This window comes from Podarcis filfolensis (genome assembly GCF_964270895.1).
Source record: "Podarcis filfolensis genome assembly, chromosome: 2".
Classification (NCBI taxonomy): Eukaryota; Metazoa; Chordata; class Lepidosauria; order Squamata; family Lacertidae; genus Podarcis; species Podarcis filfolensis.
The window spans coordinates 116,925,703-116,947,616 of NC_139605.1; the positions used below are offsets into that span (position 1 = coordinate 116,925,703).

Consider the following 21,914-nt stretch of genomic DNA (forward strand, 5'->3'; position numbering starts at 1 on the left):
AGCTCCATCTAGTGAACCAACCATGGTTTCTGTGGTTATGGCTGCAAAAAAATAAAATAAATAAAAGGGAGAGCCAGCTCTAAGGGAGCCAATGCCTTGTCAGATTGACTTCCCCTGAGAGCTGTAGTTGGCTAAAGCAGTTGGCAATTGTAGCTCTGTGATGGGTAATTTTAGGGTTGCCATATGTCTGGAATTTCCTGGACATACCTGGAATATGGCAGTTGGAAGCAGTGTCTGGGCAGAAATCGCTGAAATTTCCAGGAAAATCAGGACATGACAAGTCTAGATTTTGCTGAATTTCCTCAAAAATGTCATTTTTGTGTGTCCAGATTTTCACTTTTTGAAATATGGCAACATTAGGTAAACTCCAATTCCCAGAACTTGTGGGGAGTGCTTTAAAAGTATGGTGTTTGTGCAGCTTCATGGCTGGTATCCTAATGGGCAGAGCTAAGCTAGCAAGAGGGGATTCTCCCCCCCCCTCAAAATCCCAGAATCCAGAGCTGTCTTCATGCTGCACAAATTAGAAGGGGAGGTAGAGGAAATAGTGCTCAGAATAAATTATGCAGATTAAGACAATCAGCCTTTATTTTCCTACTTTATGTGCTTTATATAGTGCTTCCAAGAGCCAGGTTCTCAGACAATATGGAACTATTCTCACAAAGGGAAATATGAACTAAAGGGCATGATGTTTCAGGGATATAAGTGCAGAAGATGTATTATCTTATAGCTGGAAGACGGAAGAACATCAGAATGGATATGCGAGGGGTGTTGGCCTGGCCAGACCTACTGATCTTCAAGATCATCATTCTCCTCTGCTGTCAGAAGACACAAATATTCCTTATGGATGTTCACATACAAATGATAAGGACAATAGTTGCCCCCTTTTAGAATGCAGAAAGCTGCCTTACAGCAGGACTTTTGTACTCTGACTTGCTAGAGGTCTACAGGATATTCCCATCACATCCTCAAACACTCACTCACAAACTCAGAAGGAGAGGAAACTAATTGATTTTAGGAAGTTCAAGGGTTTTTATTCAGGAAGCACCACCCAGAGGAGGAGCCAGGAAAGAAATGACTTTGGCCAATCAGAGTTTGACCCTTGTCACTGGAGATGCCAGAAACCAAACCTGGGATCTTTTGCATGTGTACATCTTCTGAGCTATGTGTGCTGTTTTGCACAGTTTTGGAATATCAAAATGTCAGGCTGGGACCACATACAGCCTACTAACTTCACTCAGGCAGAAGTGCCTCAGCCCTGCTTATGAAGACAGGACCAGAACACATAATCTTGCCTTGCCTTAAAAGTACAGGCATTTGGAATTTTATCCACTTAACCCAGCCTGCTGGGGTCTGGAAATAGCACATGCAAGTCATTTCATGCTTCACCTGAAGGGCGTCCTAACTGAGGGTCCTACCACCATGGGGCTAAAGGTACTATAGCACCTATGCTTTGGCTATAATCAACTCCAAGAAAGGTGCCACATCGCATCCCTAGCAACCCTCCATCCTTCCCACGCTGTCCTGTTGTCATGGCAGCAGAATGCTGGGTTGCTATGTGGGAGATGGCAGCAATTGTCTAGAGCAGCAGATGCAGCAAGGTCTGGGGTGGCAGGCAAGGAGAAAGATGGGGGGGGGAGATACACGTGTGCCTTCCAGTGAGGACAGGGTTGAACGGGTGATGCTGCTGGCTGTAAGGTGGCAGGCACTGCGAAAGCGCTACTTACGCAGTGGCCTAGACTTCTTGGGGAGGAGAGGGAACTAGCATAAACCACCCTGGCATTACATGTGTGTCAGCCTGGAGTTTAGAGAACAGCTGGGGGCAGAGGGGTGGAGTGAGGTGGCAGCTACAGAGAGAAGGGCAGGCAGGAGTCCCGAGTCACACGACCATTCATGAGGCTGGGAAAGGGGAGCAGGAAGAGACGTGGCAGGAGATGCTTGCCAAGGAGGGTGGCAGACAGGCTCTTCCAAGAAATGTGCCAATGTCCGAAATGGCAGGTGACCAGATCAGTGTAATGCAGGTATGGACAGGGGAAGAATTCAATTCAGTTCACATCTGGAGGCAAAACTGCCGAATTCATGCTTTCCAAAACAGTACATGAACTGAAACAGCCACCCTTCTAAATTCACACTCCTCCGAATTTTGCAATGCCGTTCTCCAGCCACGTAATGGGTATAAAAATGCACGTCTAGAGTAAAGCATGCTCAAGACAGCAGGGATCAGTCACCCCATATAACACAGAATTATCCTGATTCACGGCTTTATAATAATTTTATTATTTATACCCCGCCCATCTGGCTGGGTTGCCCCAGCCACTCTGGGTAGCTTCCAACACATATAAAAACTATAATACAACATCAAACATTAAATACATCCTGATACAGGGCTGCCTTCAGATGTCTTCTAAAAGTCCTTGACATCTGGTGGGAGGGCGTTCCACAGGAAGGGTTCCACTGCCGAGAAAGCCCTCTCCCTGGTTCCCTGTAGCTTCACTTCTCGCAGTGAGGGAACCACCAGAAGGTCCTCAGAGGTGGACCTCAGTGTCCAGGCTGGACATTGGGGTTGGAGACGCGGCAATGTTTCTAATGGTGCCAATAAAGCAATGTGACATCCAAAAGAGAATGCCATACCAAGGAAGAAGGGCATGGTAACCTTCCTAGAGACCCACTCAGAGTCCTGCTCTGCCTAGCCCTTCAATTTCTGCTCTCCATTGTTCAAATGGACTGAGCTTCAAATAAAGGAGATTGTTTAAACTGAATCAGACCATCGTCTGTCTCAGGGGTAGCCAATGTGGTACCCTACAGAAGCTGTTGGACTCCCATCACTCCCAGCCAGCAAGGTCAATGGTCAGAGATGATGGGAGTTGGGATTCCACAACATGTGCAGGGCACCATGTTGGCTACCCTTCATCCACATACTCTGGCTGGGAGTGGCTTCCCAACATTGCAGGCAGAGAGGTCTTTCCTAGCCATTCATCAGCCGATGCCAAAGACTGAGCCTGAGAGGACCATATCCATGCACAGCATTGCACTACCAATTAGCTACAGCTTTGATGAGTTGGGGATGGTGACTTTGTAATTTCTTGTGGGCACTTCCTGTTCCATTCGCCTGGCCCTGCGTCAGGGTTGCCAGATGTCCATTATTTTATGTAAATGCTCTTTATTCTAGAACGCAGCGGCATTGCCACTGAACATTTGGACGTACTTTTGTTTCAGAACATTCTGGCTTCTAGAACTCACTTGTGCAGATACCATAACTCCAAGATATCTCCTTTTTTCATTAAAAGAAATTCTGACAACTCTAGTGTCTACAGACACACAGATTTCTCTCTCCTTTTCCTCAGACCATCAATAACACAAAAAAGCATTTAATGAAGGCCAAGGGGAGAGTTCTTCACTAGCCTTCTGCTCATTCTCTCACTTCCTCTTTTATTGTGACTGAACAAACTCTGACAATTCTTCTGTTTTTGTATCAAGTTTTTTTGTGAGGGTGGGGAGACTTCAGGCTTATAGTATCTATTTTGTTTTTACCAGAACCCTGAGACCTACCCAGCACAACCAAATGCAAAATACTGAGGTGGCAGGGGTGGGGAAGCATGCCAACAGATTCACAGAACAAGAGTGCCTCTGAGAACATGCTCAGTGCAGAAACTTGTTTTCAGAATCAGAGCTGAGCTCACAGTCCTGCCACACAAAACCCTACCCTTGGTCCCCTGCCCTGTTGCCCCACCACAAGCTTCCTTCACATCTCCCGTCCACTTTAGAAGGGAAAAATCAGGATTCAGGACTTCTGCTAATCTACAGCAAATCAGAGAACATCCAGTAAATGCTGATAAACCTTCTGTCCATATTTGGTTTCAGGGTATGCAGCATGGGTTGTGCATATTTCCTACATGGAGGACTTTCATGCTATGCAGAGCAGTACAAATTCTAGAAACTGTATATATTGGGCACAGTTAGCTATTGATAAGGAAACAACATTCTTTGCTGTTCCACAGAGTTGCAGGTACAGGGGGAAACTTTCAGCCAACTCAGGGTTCAGGTGCCTCTGACTTTAAGGCCTAGCAAAGGATTGTACAAAAGGAGTTCCACCACAGGCAGTGGAAGAGGGAATAGCAACGCCCATCATAGAATTGGACTGGGTTATCTAGTCCAACCCCCTACAATTCAAGAATCTTTTGCCCAATGTAGGACTCGAACCCACATCCCTAAGATTAAGAGTATCACATTCTACAGACTTCCCTGAGCCAAATACAGCCTGAAGAAGGATGTCAGTGGACTCGCCTACCATGAACAGAGACAGAGGATGGTGTTGCATTACATTCTTCTCCCTTTTCCATCTGAAGATTGTGGGTTGTAGTCTTGGGACAACTTCCACTTACACAATGGGACTTCCCCCCCTACCCTGTACCCTCCCAAAATCTGCTCTGGGGTTGTCCTCAACCCTCTGGAGCATATAGGGCGGCCAGGGGAAGAGGGAAGCTCGGTTGAGTGAATGGAAGTCATTTCTTGAGAGCAATGACTTGATCCGATTCAACCTGGTTCTCCTTTAGAGCAGGAGGGGAGAAACTGTGGCTCTCCAGATGCCAATGGACTCCAACTCCCATGAGCCCCAGCTGGTGTGTCCAATGGTCAGGGATGAGCAACATTTGGAGGACCAAAGGTTGGGCCGCCAGTGCTTCAGAGGGGCATGTGTTTGATGGGCATCTCAAGTTGTTTACCAGAGACTGCATACACACAATATTCTAGTCTAGAATCAATGAAGAACGACCACCTGGGTTTTTTTCTACACAGAAAACCCTACATTTAGACATTTGAGGGTGGGAGAGGAAAAAAGATAGCTTGTCAAATCAGTAGTGCACGATGCAGGAAGCTGCGTCTGGCAGGAAAACCACAGTGCTCAGCAGCTGTGGGTTGCAACCTGAAAAACTGAGGCCTCATGATGCCCTTCTCCCTTAACCCGTATCTACATAATGGCCTAGCAAGCCACTTCCTGCTATTTTTACATAGAAGTACAATCATGTGCTTAAGGATTTGACAGAGAAAAATAGGTATGCTTGCTTTATGTTAAACAAGCAAGGCAGGAATTCCTGGAATGGTGCTGAAAAGTTAAATCAAAGTAAGCCATTGCAATGGAAGTTTGCCAGCTTTTTTTAAAACTAGCCTTACTCCTCTGACTTAAAAAATGAAAAAAGAATGGTAATCAGAAATTAAGTAGGGGAAGCAGCTTTCCCCAGCTCTTTATCCCCATGTAAGGAAAAGCGTCAGTTGCTTAAATTTATACACATCAGGCTGCTATTAAAGGCATAGGAGCAGGGTGAAAAGTAAAAAGTTGGCAACCTTAATACCATGAAGGAGGTGAAGCACCTGTTAGGGGTTCGTGACAGATAGTCATTTATAGCCTTTCCCCCCCTGAATCTGTTTGACTCCTTTTTAAAGCCATCCGAGCTGATGGCCGATACAAATTCCACAGTTTTAAGTATGTGGTCCCCTGCAGGCATCCTTTTTATTAAGCATTCATCACGACTTGCACTCATGGTGTTGTCAGGGTGGTTACATGCAATTTGCATTTTCAGTTCAATTCGTGCCTGCAAACGCTTTGAGGCAGTCATGCTGCTTTGCTTGCGGTATGTGCATGCCCTGTAGCTTCTGGCCAAAATCCTGCAACTTTTCACATCACAAATGTTCCTGGGATTTTTTGTTTTTTGTTCCTGCTTTTGTGGTGCCACAGTGTAAGAATATCTCTCCAGACGGCAGCAATATTGTAACATTAGGGAAGCATCACAGAACAGCTGATAAAGGGGAATGATGTGTGCGGCCCAGTATAAATCCACCACTAATGCACCATTAAAAGGGACGCGGGTGGCGCTGTGGGTTAAACCATAGAGCCTAGGACTTGCCGATCAGAAGGTCGGGGGTTCGAATCCCCGCAACAGGGTGAGCTCCTGTTGCTCGGTCCCTGCTCCTGCCAACCTAGCAGTTCGAAGCACATCAAGTGCAAGTAGATAAATAGGTACTGCTCTGGTGGGAAGGTAAATGGCGTTTCCATGCGCTGCTCTGGTTCGCCAGAAGCGGCTTAGTCATGCTGGCCACATGACCCGGAAGCTGTATGCCAGCTCCCACGGCCAATAAAGCGAGATGAGCGCCACAATTCCAGAGTCGGTCAGGACTGGACCTAATGGTCAGGGGTCCCTTTACCTTTTTAATGCACCTTTATTGCATCAATGACAAGTTGCAGGTAATGCCTGCAAGAAAGCCAAGAACCAGGGAGGGGCCATGTGCTGTCTGAAGAAGTTCTTTCTTTTGTCGGTCCTGACTCTTCCAACGTTCAGCTTCACTGGATGGTCTCAGTTCTAGTATGATGGGAGATGGAGAAAAACATCTCTCTGTCCACTTCCTTTGCATCATGCAAAATTCTTTACACATCTTTATCGCACCCCCAACCCCTTTACTCACCAAAGCCCCAAATGTTGTAATCATTCCTGATAGGAGAGTTGGTTCAGTACTATGACCATTTGGGTTGCCCGTCTCTGAACCTTTTCCAGCTCTACAATACAGAGTATTCCAAGTGTTGTCTCACCATAAATTTGTACATTGGCACTGTGATATTGGCAGGTGGTTCTTGTTGTTTCCAATCCCTTTCCTAATGATCGATAACATGGAATTCACCTTTCTCACAGCTGCCACACACCGGGTCGAGATTTTCATCGAGCTGTCCACCACAAGTACTCCAATATCTCTTTCCTGATCCTTCACCACCAGATCAGCCTCTACAAGTGCATATGTGAAGTGAGGTTTGTTCCCCACACCAGAATGTGCAACCCTATAGCTATTGCCTTTAACAGCAATGTGATGTGCAGATCTTAGCAGGCGATAGTGCTGATATCCATGCTGTGAAAAACCAATTTCAAGTCAATGTCAAAGGCATGTCAGGCTGGAATGGTCCTAGTCAGTTAGCAACCCTACCTTTCCCTTAGCTAGCTGTGCACAACATCCACTTTAATATCAAGCTGTAGTGCAATAGAGTCTTGGGTGTCAGAGCTCGTCACTGGATTTCCAGCTGCCTTTGCTAGGGTCTTCTAGAAATTGTCCCTCGAGCAGATTTCTGCAGAAACAGGAACTATCGGCAAACTAGAGTCCAGATCCACATTTCTGGTCCATGTTTTCCAAACTACAACCTGCCACTTCAGATAAAGGACAGGACAAGGAGTTAGGCGTCCTAGCAGGTTTTACTTGGGTTCTGGACCTGAATTACGTCTGATAATGCACAGCACACCATCAGAACATTTAACTGCCTACCATACGGACCACAGGAAATCTGCAATATCAACATATCCAGCTGCGGCTCTGAGTCTGTAATGGCTACATAACTGGCAGAAGAAGTTCAACAAGGGAAGCTTTCTCCATCGCTGCATCACAGCAGACTTCTGGTTCAGCAGCTGTTGAAAGCACAGGACCTCTGTCATAAGAACAATGTCAAATGGCAGCTCTGCTGCTGGCGATGAGGAATTTGTGGCCCTCTCAGTGTTGTTGAATTCTGGCTGCAACTCCCAGCAGCCTCAGCCAGCATGGCCCAATACTCTGGGATGATGGGAATTGTAGTTCAACATCTGGAGAGTCACAAGTTCTACATCCCTGCTATAGGCAAACAGCCAGCTGTGGCTATGAGGCTGTAATATAGACAGGGGGTGGCATTTCCAAGGGGCAGGGGGTGATCAAATATATTTCTAATGCCACAGCCCTGCCTCCATCTGCTCCTCACCTAAGCCATTTTGTTTCTGGCGGTCCACACAATATAATTGTGTCCATTTCCACCAACTGTTGCATGGCAGAGGCACATCTAAATTACAACAACCACCAGATTAGGTAGGAGGAGCTGTAGCTCCAAATCTCCACACCGTGCATTTGGGAGACTAACTGGGCGATCAATTGTGGCACATGCACGAGGCTTTATTTTGTTTCGGTTTTTAATAGAGGCACTTTGTACAAGACTTCTTTATCACTCTTGTGCGAACCTTAGTCTGGAAAAATAACATTTGTGCAAGATCTCAGTATTATTCTTTTAAAAAACACGAATGGAAATGGATATTGTATTCCCTCCACACACACACACACACACACACACACACTCTCGCACAGAAAGGGCAGCTCTGACAAGAGGGCCAATATCCCTTCTTGAATCAAATAAAGTTGAAATATTCCAATTAACACTTCTGAATTTTGATTTAACAGTGTACACATATTTGCACAACCCTTGTCTTTTTTAAAAGACTGCATCAGTTGCTTTTAAGCAAAGTCAAATATCAAGTTCCATTAGTATAATTAACAAAGTAAAAGTTCCTGTACAGTTTGAGGTGGGCTTAAAAAAAAAAAAGCAGAACTCATTTTACTGTAGTGCACGAACATCTACATTAAAAATAGCTAAATCAAACAAATGATAGGCTTTGCATCTTGTGACTGTCGCCAGCCTAGAAAACATTATAGCACCAATGAATTTCATATTAAACTGCACATGCTCAACATCAAACTAACGGCATTCAAATACTGAATTGAACAGCAGGTATAGAATTGTTTTTTAGAAATAATGTAAGAATCTACATGCAGCCTCTCCAACCTCCAAGACTGAAAAGTACTGGGAAAATGTCAAATTCACATTTCTGCAGTAGGGATGTGAAAAACAAAAAACAAACATACACACACATGTTAGGGGAGTCATTGTAGGTCTCATATCAACTCCAGCATAGCCTATAATCTGCCTATCTGGCAGATAGGGTTGCCCACTTTTTGAACCTCTGTAGCTCAGGCAGGAATCAGCAGGGGAAGCTTTGCACAGGCATGGAAGTAAATAAATATTATCACTTGCTAATCCTGTATATCCAGAGCTATTAAAGACACAACAGCAGGCCATTCCAGTTTTCCTTGTGGTCAGCTGGCAACCCTACTTGCAGAACCCAGAAAGAAGCCAGTGGTTTTCACGGGTGCTTTCACCTACGCAGAAATCCCTGCTGACTTCCAGCTATACTTGTGTGCTCTCAGCAAAGCACGTTCATGCCAACACAGCAAGCTAACTCAGGGGTAGACCAGTTCTTGTATATGCAACTCTATGAGTAGCTGCTAGCCAAAGCCAAATTCAGCCGTGTTATAATGACCAGATGAGCCACGAGCAATGCAACTGTTTTCTTGAATTAATACAATGGAGCAGTTTTAATATTTCAGACCTTCCAAGTGTCCCTATTTTCCAGGGACAGTCCCAGATTTACAGAAGCTGTCCCGGTTTCTGATTTGATCCGGGAATGTTCTGCTTTTCCTTACAACGTCCCTATTTTCATCAGAGAAAAGTTGGAGGGTATGGTAGGACGTTCCTATTTTCATTGGAGGGTATGGAGTTATGCAATCCCCGAGGCAAGGTTATAAGTAACTATACAACCTTTAGAAGATATCTGAAGGCAGCCCTGTATGGGGAAGTTTTTTATGTTTAATGTTTTACTATATTTTCATTTATGTTGGAAGCTGCCCAGAGTGGCTAGCACAGCCCAGTCAGATGGGCAGGATAGAAATACAACAACAACAACAACAACAACAGAACAAGACATCCCTATTTTCATCGGTGGAATATTGGAGGGTATGATTTTTTTTAAGGTCATATTCACATCACTTTAAATTGTCGTGTGCTGAGTGCTGTCAGGAGACCCTTTCCGCCTCAAAGAGCTACATTTTTCAGAGTGGTTTAACAATCAATCCCTCTTCCCAGAGAACTCTGGGAATTGTAGCTCCATGAGGGGAATAGGTGTCTAAACCACAGAGCCTAGGGCTTGCTGATCAGAAGGTCGGTGGTTCGAATCCCCACGACAGGGTGAGCTCCCGTTTCTCGGTCCCTGCTCCTGCCAACCTAGCAGTTTGAAAGCACGTCAAAGTGCAAGTAGATAAATAGGTACTGCTCCGGCGGGAAGGTAAACAGCGTTTCCATGCGCTGCTCTGGTTTGCCAGAAGCGGCTTAGTCATGCTGGCCACATGACCCGGAAGCTGTACACCGGCTCCCTCGGCCAGTGAAGTGAGATGAGAGCCACAACCCCAGAGTCGTCCACGACTAGACCTAAAGGTCAGGGGTCCCTTTACTTTACCACCCGCACCAAACTGCAGCTCCCATAATTTTGGGGGGAAAGCCATGACATCATAGGGCTTCAAATAGATGGTATGAATGTGGTCTAAGTGAAATCTTTGAAAATGTTTTTGAATATGATTTCCAGGTTCCTTTAAAAATATATTCCTTGTTTACTAGATACCTGCACTCATTCACGTTTTTTCTTTTTGCAAAGGATCCATTTCCATCTTCCATATACTACGCAATAGGCCATCACACAGTGGGAAATATTTTGTGAATATTTATCTTACTCAGTAAAATCTGCATACCACTTCATTGTCAAAACGTCTGAACACCTTACATAAAACACACGTTACCATTATCTATAAAAGTCAGAAATTAAAAACAAGTTGACATTAAAAAATAATAATTCAAATACAAATAAAAGCAGTAGTTAAAAATTTACATGTTCAAAAAGAAGAAAAAAATTACCTATTAAAATGCAGGTCAGTTGAACATATTACAGTAGGGTTGCCTAAACAAAAACATGCATTTATTTATGAAATTACTATCCCATGCTTCCTCCCAAGGGAGCCAATGGTGTCAGAAACAATATACTGCCTCATATCAATAGGCAGGGAGTTCCAGGGTGTTGCCACACTGAAAGATCGGTTCTGTACAAGTGCAGAACAGACCTTGTGTAGCACTTGCAAAAGCACCAGTTCTGCAGATCTAAGGTGGTCTTCCCATCTATGGATTTACGTTGCCACGTGTCTCTGGGTATATTAGCATCCATCTGCTGGGAGAAACTATTCTTCTGCCTGTCGCACTTGCCTGGGGAGTACACAGAAGAGAGCCTTGCTGCTGCCAACAGCAGGAGGGAGCTCTCTGCTGTCAGGGCTGTTCATCCCCATTGTGAAGCTAACCCCAACGGACTGGATATCAAGGAAAGGGGGTTCCCCCCGCGGCTCCCTTTAGGAAGGGGCGTGCCTTTTAGGCAGCCAGCTGCCTGCTGCTACTGCTCAATAGATCCATTTCAAGCTGCTGAGGATCAGCCGATGTCTCCGAGTCCCCACCAAGATGGGAAGTGACAAGAGAGGCAAGCGCTTTTCACTTGCTGTTTCAGGCTCTAGTGCGCACAAACATTGCAAGGGATGGGCACGCACACTAGGGTATCCTGCTTTTGCCTCCCCCGTTCCGTTCTGAGGACCCCCTACTGAAGCCAAGTGGATGGTATGATTTCTTCATCTCAAGTATTGTCAAAGAGAGCAGAAGGGGCTCGTCATCCTGGGAAGGTAGCCCATCTAGGGGAAATGAGCGCTGATCTTAAATGCCCACTGCCTTGCGGCCATACTCACTCTTGAGAAAAGCTTTGGGAGAAAATCCCAAGGAACAATCCATACCTCTTGCCTTGAACGACATATTTGGGAGAAGAAAAAGCTAAGGAGTAAACCCTACCGAAATGTGGAGTCTCTAAGACGGTTGGATGGCGCCTCATAGAATCATAGAACTGTAGAGTTGGAAGGGACCCTGCGGGTCATCCATTCCAACCCCTTACAATGCAGGACTCTTTTGCCCAAAGTGAGGCTCAAACTCACAACCCTGAGATTAAGAGTCTCCTGCTGTACCAACTGAGCTATCCCAGGGCTGGGGAGCCTGCGCTGTTGTAGCATCTGCTGGGTGCAATTCTCAACTTGCACATGATGTTGGCAGCAACATCAAAAAGTGTGTGTGAGTCCAGAGGCCATTAAAAAGTCTAGCCTTTGCTTTCTAAGGTCTGTCAGCGTAGAAGCAGTCCCCACCACAACAGTTGTCCAAGGCTGTGAACACATTACAAAATAAAAAAGTTCCTTCCAGTAGCACCTTAGAGACCACACTTGCATGCACACGAAAGCTCAAAGCAATGACAAACTTAGATGGTCTCTAAGGTGCTACTGGAAGGAACTTTTTTATTTTGTTTCAGCTTCGGCAGACAAACATGGCTACCTACCTGTAACTAGAACTATGGAACACACATTACAGTTTGCTCTGGCTCCCGTGATGTCTTAACACTGGTAAACACCAGTGCACACTGATGCGAGCCATCATCCCTATCAATCCTGCAACTTCTTGAGAAACGCTGCTGTTTGATGCATTACCCCTCAAACCAGCTTCCACCCGATTTGAAAACATATAATCCACATTCCCTTTGCGGTTTAAGCTCAGGTGTGTACGTTTGAGACAGCCGCTGCGCATGCTCAGACAACAGCTTTGTGAAAAGGAGTTCAGGGGTGTTGCAGATGTGGGGGGGAAACCAAACAGGAAATATGCATTAGGTGAAGACATCCCTGCCCCCTTTCTGGTGTGTATGCAAATATGACTTGAAACACACGGGTGCAGAGGGAATGGCCTTGCTGAGTTTTAAACTGCTAATGTGTGCATTAAACACCTTTTAATTCTACCTTGTGCTTTTAGACAACGGCTGCTGTGCAGTAAGTCTTGCACAATAAGGCCTTGGCTGATTCATGCCTTCCCTTTTCCCTCACAGCCTAGTACTGCCCTCATGAGGCAAGTCACCCGCAGGCCTTGCAATAGGGAGGAAAATACAAGGCTGAATTATAATGGGTTTGCTTATCATGGGTTTGAAATCATCCACCTTCTCCTATCTCTATCTAAATTATTTGTCCTCCCATCAAATTCCCCCTCGCCCTGACAGATTTTTCACATAGATCTCTGCTGGTACGGGAAGCACCCCAAAACACTCGGTGGTGGGATGTTGCACATGCGCGTTGAGGAAATGAAATCATTTCCTACAATTAATGAATTAACAAGTTGACATACGTTATGCCCCTTGCCAGCAGAGGCTGAGCTTGATGCTAGGGTTGCCATATTCCGAAGAGCAAAAAAGAGGACACCTTTCTAGCTGGGCCTTACCTTTGCTGTCTTCGGCCTCCTGCTCACGAGACGCTGCGTCTCCAGGCCATGCGAGGCTGAGCGGCCCTGGAAAGGCCAAACCAGGCCTGGTTATTACACAAGGCCTAGAGAGGCCTGGTACGAATGGTGTACAAACAATAAAAAATAAAACCCAGGGCATTTTGCAAAATTTTAAAAATCCGCCCTGAATGGTGATTTTACCTTTGAAAAAGAAGACATGTCTGGGAAAATCTGGATGAATGGGCACCCTATGCTGTGCTCTTAAGACCAGACCTTACAAAACAAAACACAAGTCAACACGCTGGGCTGCCATCAGCCAGGCTGATTACTGAGGCAGCTGCATTTTACAGTGGACGCTTGGGTTGCGAACATGATCCGTGCAGGATGCACATTCGCAACCCGCAGAGTCCGCAACCTGCAGTGGCACGAAACCTGGAAGTAACCCATTCTGGTACTTCCGGGCTTCGGCGGTCCTCAACCCGAAAAAACACAACCTGAAGCGTCTGTACCCAGAGGTATGACTGTACTGCCAATCTACAGGTGCTGTTTGATTTATTTATTACGTTAAGGCGGCCATCCTAAACCCACTTGCCTAGGGGTAAGCCCCACTGAATTCCATAGGGCTTATTTATTCTGAGTCCATTTCTCCTCCATCTCTGGCTTCATGGCCGAGAGTGCATGTGAAACCAAGTCTCCTCTAGCCTTGTCCAACACCCTTAAAGACACCCTGTGGTTGGAATCTAACCATTACACCATCCTGGCTCACAAGGTTACCCATTCACATAAATGGTGCTTGCACATGAACAGGCCCAGAAGGCCCAGAAGACTTTCCCTGTTTCTGAGATACCCACATGGTGACCTTCCCTTGTGTGAGTCAGCCCAGTTTACTTGGAACATCATTTTTAGGGACTGCTGATAAGCCGGTATTTCCACGTGTGTATATTAAAGGGGCACAGAGTTGTCTATGGATGGTCCATAATTCACATAACACACCCTGCTTCACACACTTCAGGGGGAATCGGGAACAACTTTTACACTTTGGAGAGGAGGGATTTTATATAGTACAGGGCCTCCTTTACAGCGGCACCAGAGTTTTGGAGCTCCCCCCGCAATGGTGGGGTGGGGTAAGTACGTTCTTTCCCCTCACTGCTAGTCTTCCAGCAGCAAGGAAATACTGTTTTCTTTCAGAAGGCATTTGGGGCATCAATATTCCCCGCCACACACACAAGTGCAGACCTGTGTTTCGTTATTTTTACAGCTTCTTGTCTATTACAGCTGTTTATTAATTCCGTTGTAATGTGCTTCAGTACAAGATGGTGCCCTGGATTTTTAAAAAATTAATAAACAATATAATATATCTTTATCACATTGCAGATTCTTAAACACAAATATTGATCCACCAAGGGCCCAAGAATGATGCACCAGAGCAGAATAGAGCCTGTTTGGGAGCATTTATGTATATGGCCAGTTCACCATTGCTACACAAAGTGACTATTATTGTAACCACGATAAAGGCCTGTGTTCCAAGTACAGATGCCAAAGCCGCCACCATCCCTTTGCTTCAAAAATAGGCGACAATTGTTGAACCTGGGTATTACTATGAGGGATTAAAGAAAGACAAGGCACCACAATGGCTCTTCAGATACAGTGGTACCTCTGGTTACGTACTTAATTCGTTCCGGAGGTCTGTTCTTAACTTGAAACTGTTCTTAACCTGAAGCACCACTTTGGCTAATGGGGCCTCCCACTGCTGCTGCGCCGCCGCCGCACAATTTCTGTTCTCATCCTGAAGCAAAGGTCATAACGCAAGGTACTATTTCTGGGTTAGCGGAGTCTGTAACCTGAAGCGTATGTAACCTGAGGTACCACTGTACAGTGCTTTGTTAGAAGTTAAATTTCTGCATGTAGTGCAAAGCAAACCTTGCTAAGAATCTTGCTCCCTCCTCCTATCTGAATCTGGAATGCTTTATTGCCGAAACCAAGTGCAGAAATACAATGGCCGTTTGGAATTACAATTGCCGTTCTGGCTACTGTTACATCTTGTGAGATAAACTACCTAGCATCACTTCCATCTTGGAATTTCACCACCTATCCCCTTCCATTTCCCCTCCCTCCCTTTGATCCTTCTCCCTAAACAATGTTCTCAGCTCATCAAAGAAGCTAAATAAGCTTGGCAAGAGCTAAGCTGCTAGACCAAAGTAGAGTTTCTTGCAGGACCTCAGTTCATGTAGTTCATAAGAACCTAAGAGCCTACTGGATCAGGCCATGGTCCATCCAGTCCAGCATCCTATTCTCACAGTGGTAACAGTGCTGGTAACAGCGGCAACTAGTTTTGGGCCATCAGCCTACCTGCTTTGTGTGCAAGGCACTAAACCTCTCATCAAAATATCGTTTCAGCAAATTTGATTACTGCTGTTCGTGCACATCCCCTGTGTCTCTTTCTCTTTCTCTCCCTCCCAACCACAGTGCCTAGAACAGAGGTGGGTAACCTGATTCCCCCAGATACTTTTGTGCTCCATCAACCCCAGTCAGCATGGCAAATGGTCAAGAGACAATTTCCCCCATAAATTGTCAGTCTCTTGCCTGAAACTACATGGTTCACATGGGTGTAAAGACAGGATATCAGTAAATGGGAGGAGGCTAAACAAAATCTTCATCACATTCTCCTACCCAGCCTTCTGAATGTGACTCTGTGTGTTTCTGCTTTGAATTTCTGCAGTCAGGAGAAAATGTGCAGGAAATTGCAAAACCTACATGCATAACCACATACCTCCTTGCATGAGATCTACTATCCAGAAAGCTTAGACTGCATGAAGCAGTTTCTTCCAATACATGTAGCTCAAATACATTTTATCAGCATAGGGGAAAACTTTGGCTTCGTACAACCTTGCCTTTCCAGTACGGAATATTGCCTGCCTATTGTCACGTGTGTGAGAATCTTACCTGCCTCTAAGTTGCTGCAAATACATGTCTGGGAATCGGATGTTTGTGTGGGAAGCTACATATGGAATTTGTGGGGTTTTCTGTAGAACTTTTGCAATGCTATTGAAGGGGCTTGAGCCACAGGTAGCTTGGAGTCTACTGGTAGATTTCTGCATGGTTTGCAGTAGATCGACAAGCGACAAATCAGGCTGTCGAGTTAAAGAAAGCTGGCCAGGTGGGAACTTCCACGCTTGCTGATGTAGCTTGGGGCAGCTTCACTTCTTGAGAAAAGATGGCGAGCTCTGTTCAGCTGTGGCACTGAAAATACATTTCCAGGCTCAGAATGTGCTCCGAGGCACCCTGTTCTTTTAGTTATAACATCAAGCACGGGCTTGCTGAGGCCGCTGGGAGATGGAGCTCAGCAAGGGAGGGCCACAGTCTGCCCACACCTGCTCTACGTCTTTTGCACCTGCCTCTCTTGAGCTCATCTTGGAATTCTAATTTTAAAAAAGTAGGTCTGGCAAGCCCAACATCTGCCCACCCCTGCAGTACACACTACGACTGGGCTGCCACCTTTCCTCCATTCCATTAAAAGCCAAGAAGGTGATTTGATATAGATATGCTGGAAAAGCAAAACACTGCCTTGCAATCTTATTGCTAAGGTTTATTATCGGCATTTCACTTGTATTGTAAAGGGAAGAGCCACAGCAGAAAGTCCCAGATTCACTCACTAGCATCTCCGAGTACAGCTGGGAGGGTCCCTTGCCTGAAAATCCTGGACAACTGCTGCCAGTCAGGGCAAACAATGCCAGGTTAGATAGACCAATAGGCTGATTCAGCATAAGGCAGTTTCCTATGTTCCTAATGCATTTTAATATATTAAGTTATACATTTTTTAAAGTTATTATATACCTCACAAGACCTGATGTGAAAGGCACTATAAAAACGTTCTAATAAATAAAATAATATCAACCATAATATCAACCATGCAGACGACACCTCAGCACATGAAGGATGCAAAATGCCAGTGTTTGCCACAGAGCCTTACACATTCATGTGTGTGTGCACTGACACACACATGCGCTAGAGACGGAACACATCCATTTCCAGGGCTGTCTTAAGTATATACGGCGCCAGGGTGCAAAGATCCACCCGGTGCCCCCCCCCCGGCGCCCAGAAGAGCGGAGCCGGCCGGCCGCTTCAGCGTCTCACTGGCTCGGTTGCCCCTGAACTCGTGGCAGCAGAAGAGCCCGCTGCGGCACTCCAGCCAACGGGCGGGCTCTTCCCCAGACTCAGCTCTCGGGTCCTGTACTCTTGGCCTGGTGCCCCTGTGAGCCTGGCGCCTGGGTGCCCCGCACCCCTAGCGCCTATGGGTAGGACGGCCCTGTCCATTCCTCACTCGGCTCTCTTAGCTTCTAAATATCCTTCAGTCGAATGCTGAAGACTGAAAGCTATAGCAAGCCACACTGATGAAACAACAGGAACCATAAAGCAGACTGACCCTACTAAATGAAATTCGGAAACGACAAAAAGAAAAAAAGGGAGTGAGGCTTTTTATTAATGCCCAATGCATTTTGGCCCAAAAAGGACTTCCTCTGGACAAGAGTTAAGAAAGTCTGCTTAAAACACACTTCTTAAAAAAATGATGCTTTTATATATTTTAAGCATGGTTTATTCATTGTTGTTCAGTTGTCTTGCTTTATTTTAGTAGAAAAGCCCCCAGATGGAAGCACTTTGGAGCCGTAGCCATAGCAAACCGAGTCACTTGTGAGCATATAATCCTAATAGCTGATGGAGGCCCCTGACTGCAGGTGGCCATTGTTTCCTCATTACGTATATAATTTCTGCTCCAGTCTTATCCTAAACATTTGTCAGGCTGCTGCTGTGCAAATGTAGCATCACAGCAGCGCTGGTGTAACGAAGATGGAAAAATGACCAGCGCAAGGCAGTCAAAAATTTAAATACGAGCAGACTAATTTCCTTTAAATTGATGCTTTCGAATGCATTAACAAATTAAACACCTGTGCTTAACAGTTAGCCCAGTGCTGTGGCACTCATTGGCAGGTTGCTGGTCCATTGAGTAGATGTATTTGTTACTCATCAATTAGCTACAATAGTGCCTACATGCTTTTCATACGGGTGCAGATTTGCAGCATGATCCTGATGACGTTTCGCATGCTTGAGCCCTATTGATTTCAGTGGGGTTTAATAGTGCTCATGCTTAGCTTTTGGATATATTGTACCTCTCATGTGCCCCCTCCCCATTTTTTTATTTTTTATTTTTTTGTGATGGAAGCCTCTGTGAAAAACAAGCAGCAGACATTCTAGGAAGAGGCCTTATTATAAGTAATATGTATTCAATTCACCCGTATGATTAGTCAACTAAAGTGGGGTTAGGGAATTTCCAGTCTGTGGTCTGAAAGTGACCTTCCAAGCCTTGCTGTACAGCCTTTGACAATCTCCAAAGGCAACCCCCCACCCCTATATCCGCAGGCCACCCCCTTCACCAGCCCATCTCTGTGCCTTGCCAGATTGTCTTCTTGAGCTGTGAGGATGCTTCTTGAATAGATGTGTCTATGGGCATAGAAAAGTCCAGCTCTTGTGCAGCTGGAATTCCCCCAGAAGATGGCCCACGAGGGAAGGTAATTCTCAGGCTGAAAATGATGCCACAATCCTGAGCTAAAAGTTCAGTCAGATTAGAAGCTTGCCCCCTAACCCAGACTAGTTTGTGATGATGGCAAGGTACACCTGGCAAGGTAACCAGGTTGCCAGTGGGGGTGGGAGGTGATGGGAACAACCAGCTCTTGTGCCTTTAGCATCAGCTTGGTGAAGCTTTGTGTCATGAATAGATAAGCACTGTCACCTGCTGATGTTGGTCATGTATGCTGCTGTTAAAGGCAGAGGAGCAGGAGGCAGTAAACAACACTTGCAACTTTACCTACAAGACATTTCTATGTGGATGTTTTAGAGCCCTTTCATTTCAAGAGTCAGTTTGACTCTTTCGGGTTACCACTCCCTTCCTTCAAGACTTTCAGAGACTTTGAGGCTTTGTGGTATATGCAAATTGAGAGAGTTAAAGCAATTTAAAAGATTGACCCATTAATGGGCCCCAGGAGAAGTGCGGAGGGAGGGGGAGAAGAGTTCACTCCAAAAGAAAGTGTTTTTAAATGAGTGGTCCGAGAGAAAAATGCTTCTAGCCTGCCCAGACAGTCCCTCCATCGCTCCCTTTGAAAGGCCCAGCCCCCGTACCTCGCACGATGCTCAGGGAAGTCTTGATGTTGCTCTTCAGATGTGGGTCCCCGACCAGCTCCACCAGCCGGAAAAGTTTGTTGAGCTGCACTTTAACGCCCTCATATCTCTGTGCCTCCGTCCGGATGGCTGCAGATGTCAACTGCCTTTGCACATTCATGATGGACGTAAAAAACACACACACAAAACCTCTGGACAGGGCAGGCAGAGGATCTCAGCCCATGGTGCAGCTCCCAGCTCAGTGTCTTCTCTTGCCAGAAAACTTACGCATGCCTCATGTGCAGATAAAGCACCGACCTCTCTCAGACGTTGGGCTGTTTCTCTCTCTCTCTCTCTCTCCCTCTCTCTCTCTTTCTGTGTCAGTTGAACTTCCTTAGCAGAGCGTCACATTTCAGAGCCACTGCTTTCAGTCCCCCCATCCCTATCTGATTCTGACACCAGGCAAGGGCGTAGCACAACCAAAATACAGCGCAGCTACTTCTCAGCCCCGGCTGTGTGAAACATCCTCCAAGGATCTCAGGCAGAACTGGGTGCACCCAAAGCAGGCGGGACAGGATTGGCAGGTGTTTGGAGCTCTGGCTTTCCAAAAGGTGTAATTATGGCAATGCTTTTTTGTTTTGTTTTTTCTTTCTGGCAGCTGCACCTAGATAAACAAAGGGCCATGTGAAATCATTTGAGAGGCCAACAGGCATGCAGTTTGTCATCGCCGTCCATGCCTGCAGACACACCCATCCAATATTGACGCATCATTTTTTGTAAGTGTATGCTGTCATCCTAGCAAGGAGAAACCAGCACCAGGAGATGAAAGGCAGACTTGGGTCCTTAACGGGTGACCTCACCAACGTAAGACCATGAAAAGAGCCTTGCCAAAGGCCCGCCTAGTCCAGCATCCTGTTCTCACACTGGCCAACCAAGCACAAGAGCCCTCCTGTGTTTTCTTGAAATTGGTAGTCAGTAGCAAAAAAGGTGGCGCTGTGGGTTAAACCACAGAGCCTAGGGCTTGCCCTAGGAGCATCTCCATCCCCATCATTCTACCCGGACACTGAGGTCCAGCTCCGAGGGCCTTCTGGTGGTTCCCTCACTGCGAGAAGCCAAGTTACAGGGAACCAGGCAGAGGGCCTTCTCGGTGGTGGCACCCGCCCTGTGGAACGCCCTCCCACCAGATGTCAAAGAGAACAACAACTACCAGGCTTTTAGAAGACATCTGAAGGCAGCCCTGTTTAGGGAAGCTTTTAATGTTTGATGTATTGCAGAGACATCACCTTGTCAACAAAGGTCCGTATAGTAAAAGCTATGGTTTTCCCAGTAGTGATGTATGGAAGTGAGAGCTGGACCATAAAGAAGGCTGATCGCCAAAGAATTGATGCTTTTGAATTATGGTGCTGGAGGAGACTCTTGAAAGTCCCATGGACTGCAAGAAGATCAAACCTATCCATTCTGAAGGAAATCAGCCCTGAGTGCTCACTGGAAGGACAGATCATGAAGCTGAGGCTCCAATACTTTGCCCACCTCATGAGAAGAAAAGATTCCCTGGAAAAGACCCTGATGTTGGGAAAGATTGAGGGCACAAGGAGAAGGGGACAACAGAGGACGAGATGGTTGGACAGTGTTCTCAAAGCTACCAGCATGAGTTTGACCAAACTGCGGGAGACAGTGGAAGACAGGAGTGCCTGGTGTGCTCTGGTCCATGGGGTCACAAAGAGTCGGACACGACTAAATGACTAAACAAGTATTACAGTATTTTAAATTTTTTTTGGAAGCTGCCCAGAGTAGATTATTATTATTATTATTATTATTATTATTATTATTATTATTATTGCCAATCAAAAGGTCGGCGGTTCAAATCCCCGTAACAGGGTGAGCTCCCATTGCTTGGTCCCTGCTCCTGCCAACCTAGCAGTTCAAAAGCACATCAAACTGCAAGTAGATAAATAGGTACCGCTCCGGAGGGAAGGTAAACAGCTTTTCCGTGTGCTGCTCTGGTTCCACATGACCTGGAAGCTGTACGCTGGCTCCCTCGGCCAGTAAAGCAAGATGAGTGCCGCAACCCCAGAGTCAGCCACAACTGGACCTAATGGTCAGGGGTCCCTTTACCTTTAGCAGATGGCCTCTGGCTGTGGAGGCAGAGCACAGCCATCACAGCTAGAACTAACTGAGAGCCCTCTCCGCCATGAATGCATCTAATCCTTTTTTAAAGCCATCCAAGTTGGTGGCCATCACTGCCTCCTCTTGGGAGCAAGTTCCTGACTCTTCCACGAGTGAGGGGGGATGAACAGAACTGCATTCCAAATGTGGTTGCACCATAAAAGGTAAAGATAAAGGTACCCCTGCCCGTACGGGCCAGTCTTGACGGACTCTAGGGTTGTGCGCTCATCTCACTCCAGAGGCCGGGAGCCAGCGCTGTCCGCAGACACTTCCGGGTCACGTGGCCAGCGTGACAAGCTGCATCTGGCGAGCCAGTGCAGCACACGGAACCCCGTTTACCTTCCTGCTATTAAGCGGTCCCTATTTATCTACTTGCACCCGGGGATGCTTTCGAACTGCTAGGTTGGCAGGCGCTGGGACCGAGCGACGGGAGCACACCCCGCCGCGGGGATTCGAACTGCCGACCTTTCGATCGGCAAGTCCTAGGCGCTGAGGCTTTAACCCACAGGGCCACCCGCGTCCCATACGGTTGCACCATAGATATGTATAAACCCCAGCAAAATTTCAAGAAGCAAATGAAATTAGGGTGTGCCTATTTTGACCAGGA

The 21,914-nt window shown here is 46.3% G+C and overlaps 1 protein-coding gene and 1 long non-coding RNA gene across 3 annotated transcripts in view; one reads left to right on the plus strand and one right to left on the minus strand.

Moving 5' to 3' along the window:
• Nucleotides 1-19,696, minus strand: part of AGAP2 (ArfGAP with GTPase domain, ankyrin repeat and PH domain 2) — a 111,185-nt gene extending 91,489 nt beyond the window's left edge. Inside the window, exon 1 of one of the 2 annotated variants that reach the window (XM_083599177.1) lies at nt 19,163-19,696. In XM_083599177.1, the coding sequence (XP_083455303.1) occupies nt 19,163-19,322 (160 nt within the window). In that variant the 5' untranslated portion in view covers nt 19,323-19,696. The remainder of the gene's footprint in view (nt 1-19,162) is intronic. The other variant, XM_083599178.1, reaches the window with a different exon arrangement.
• Nucleotides 1,558-3,455, plus strand: LOC310756013. The gene is made up of 2 exons (XR_014544643.1): nt 1,558-2,018; nt 3,214-3,455. It is a non-coding gene; the product is annotated as an uncharacterized lncRNA (long non-coding RNA).
• Nucleotides 19,697-21,914: the final 2,218 nt, after the last annotated feature.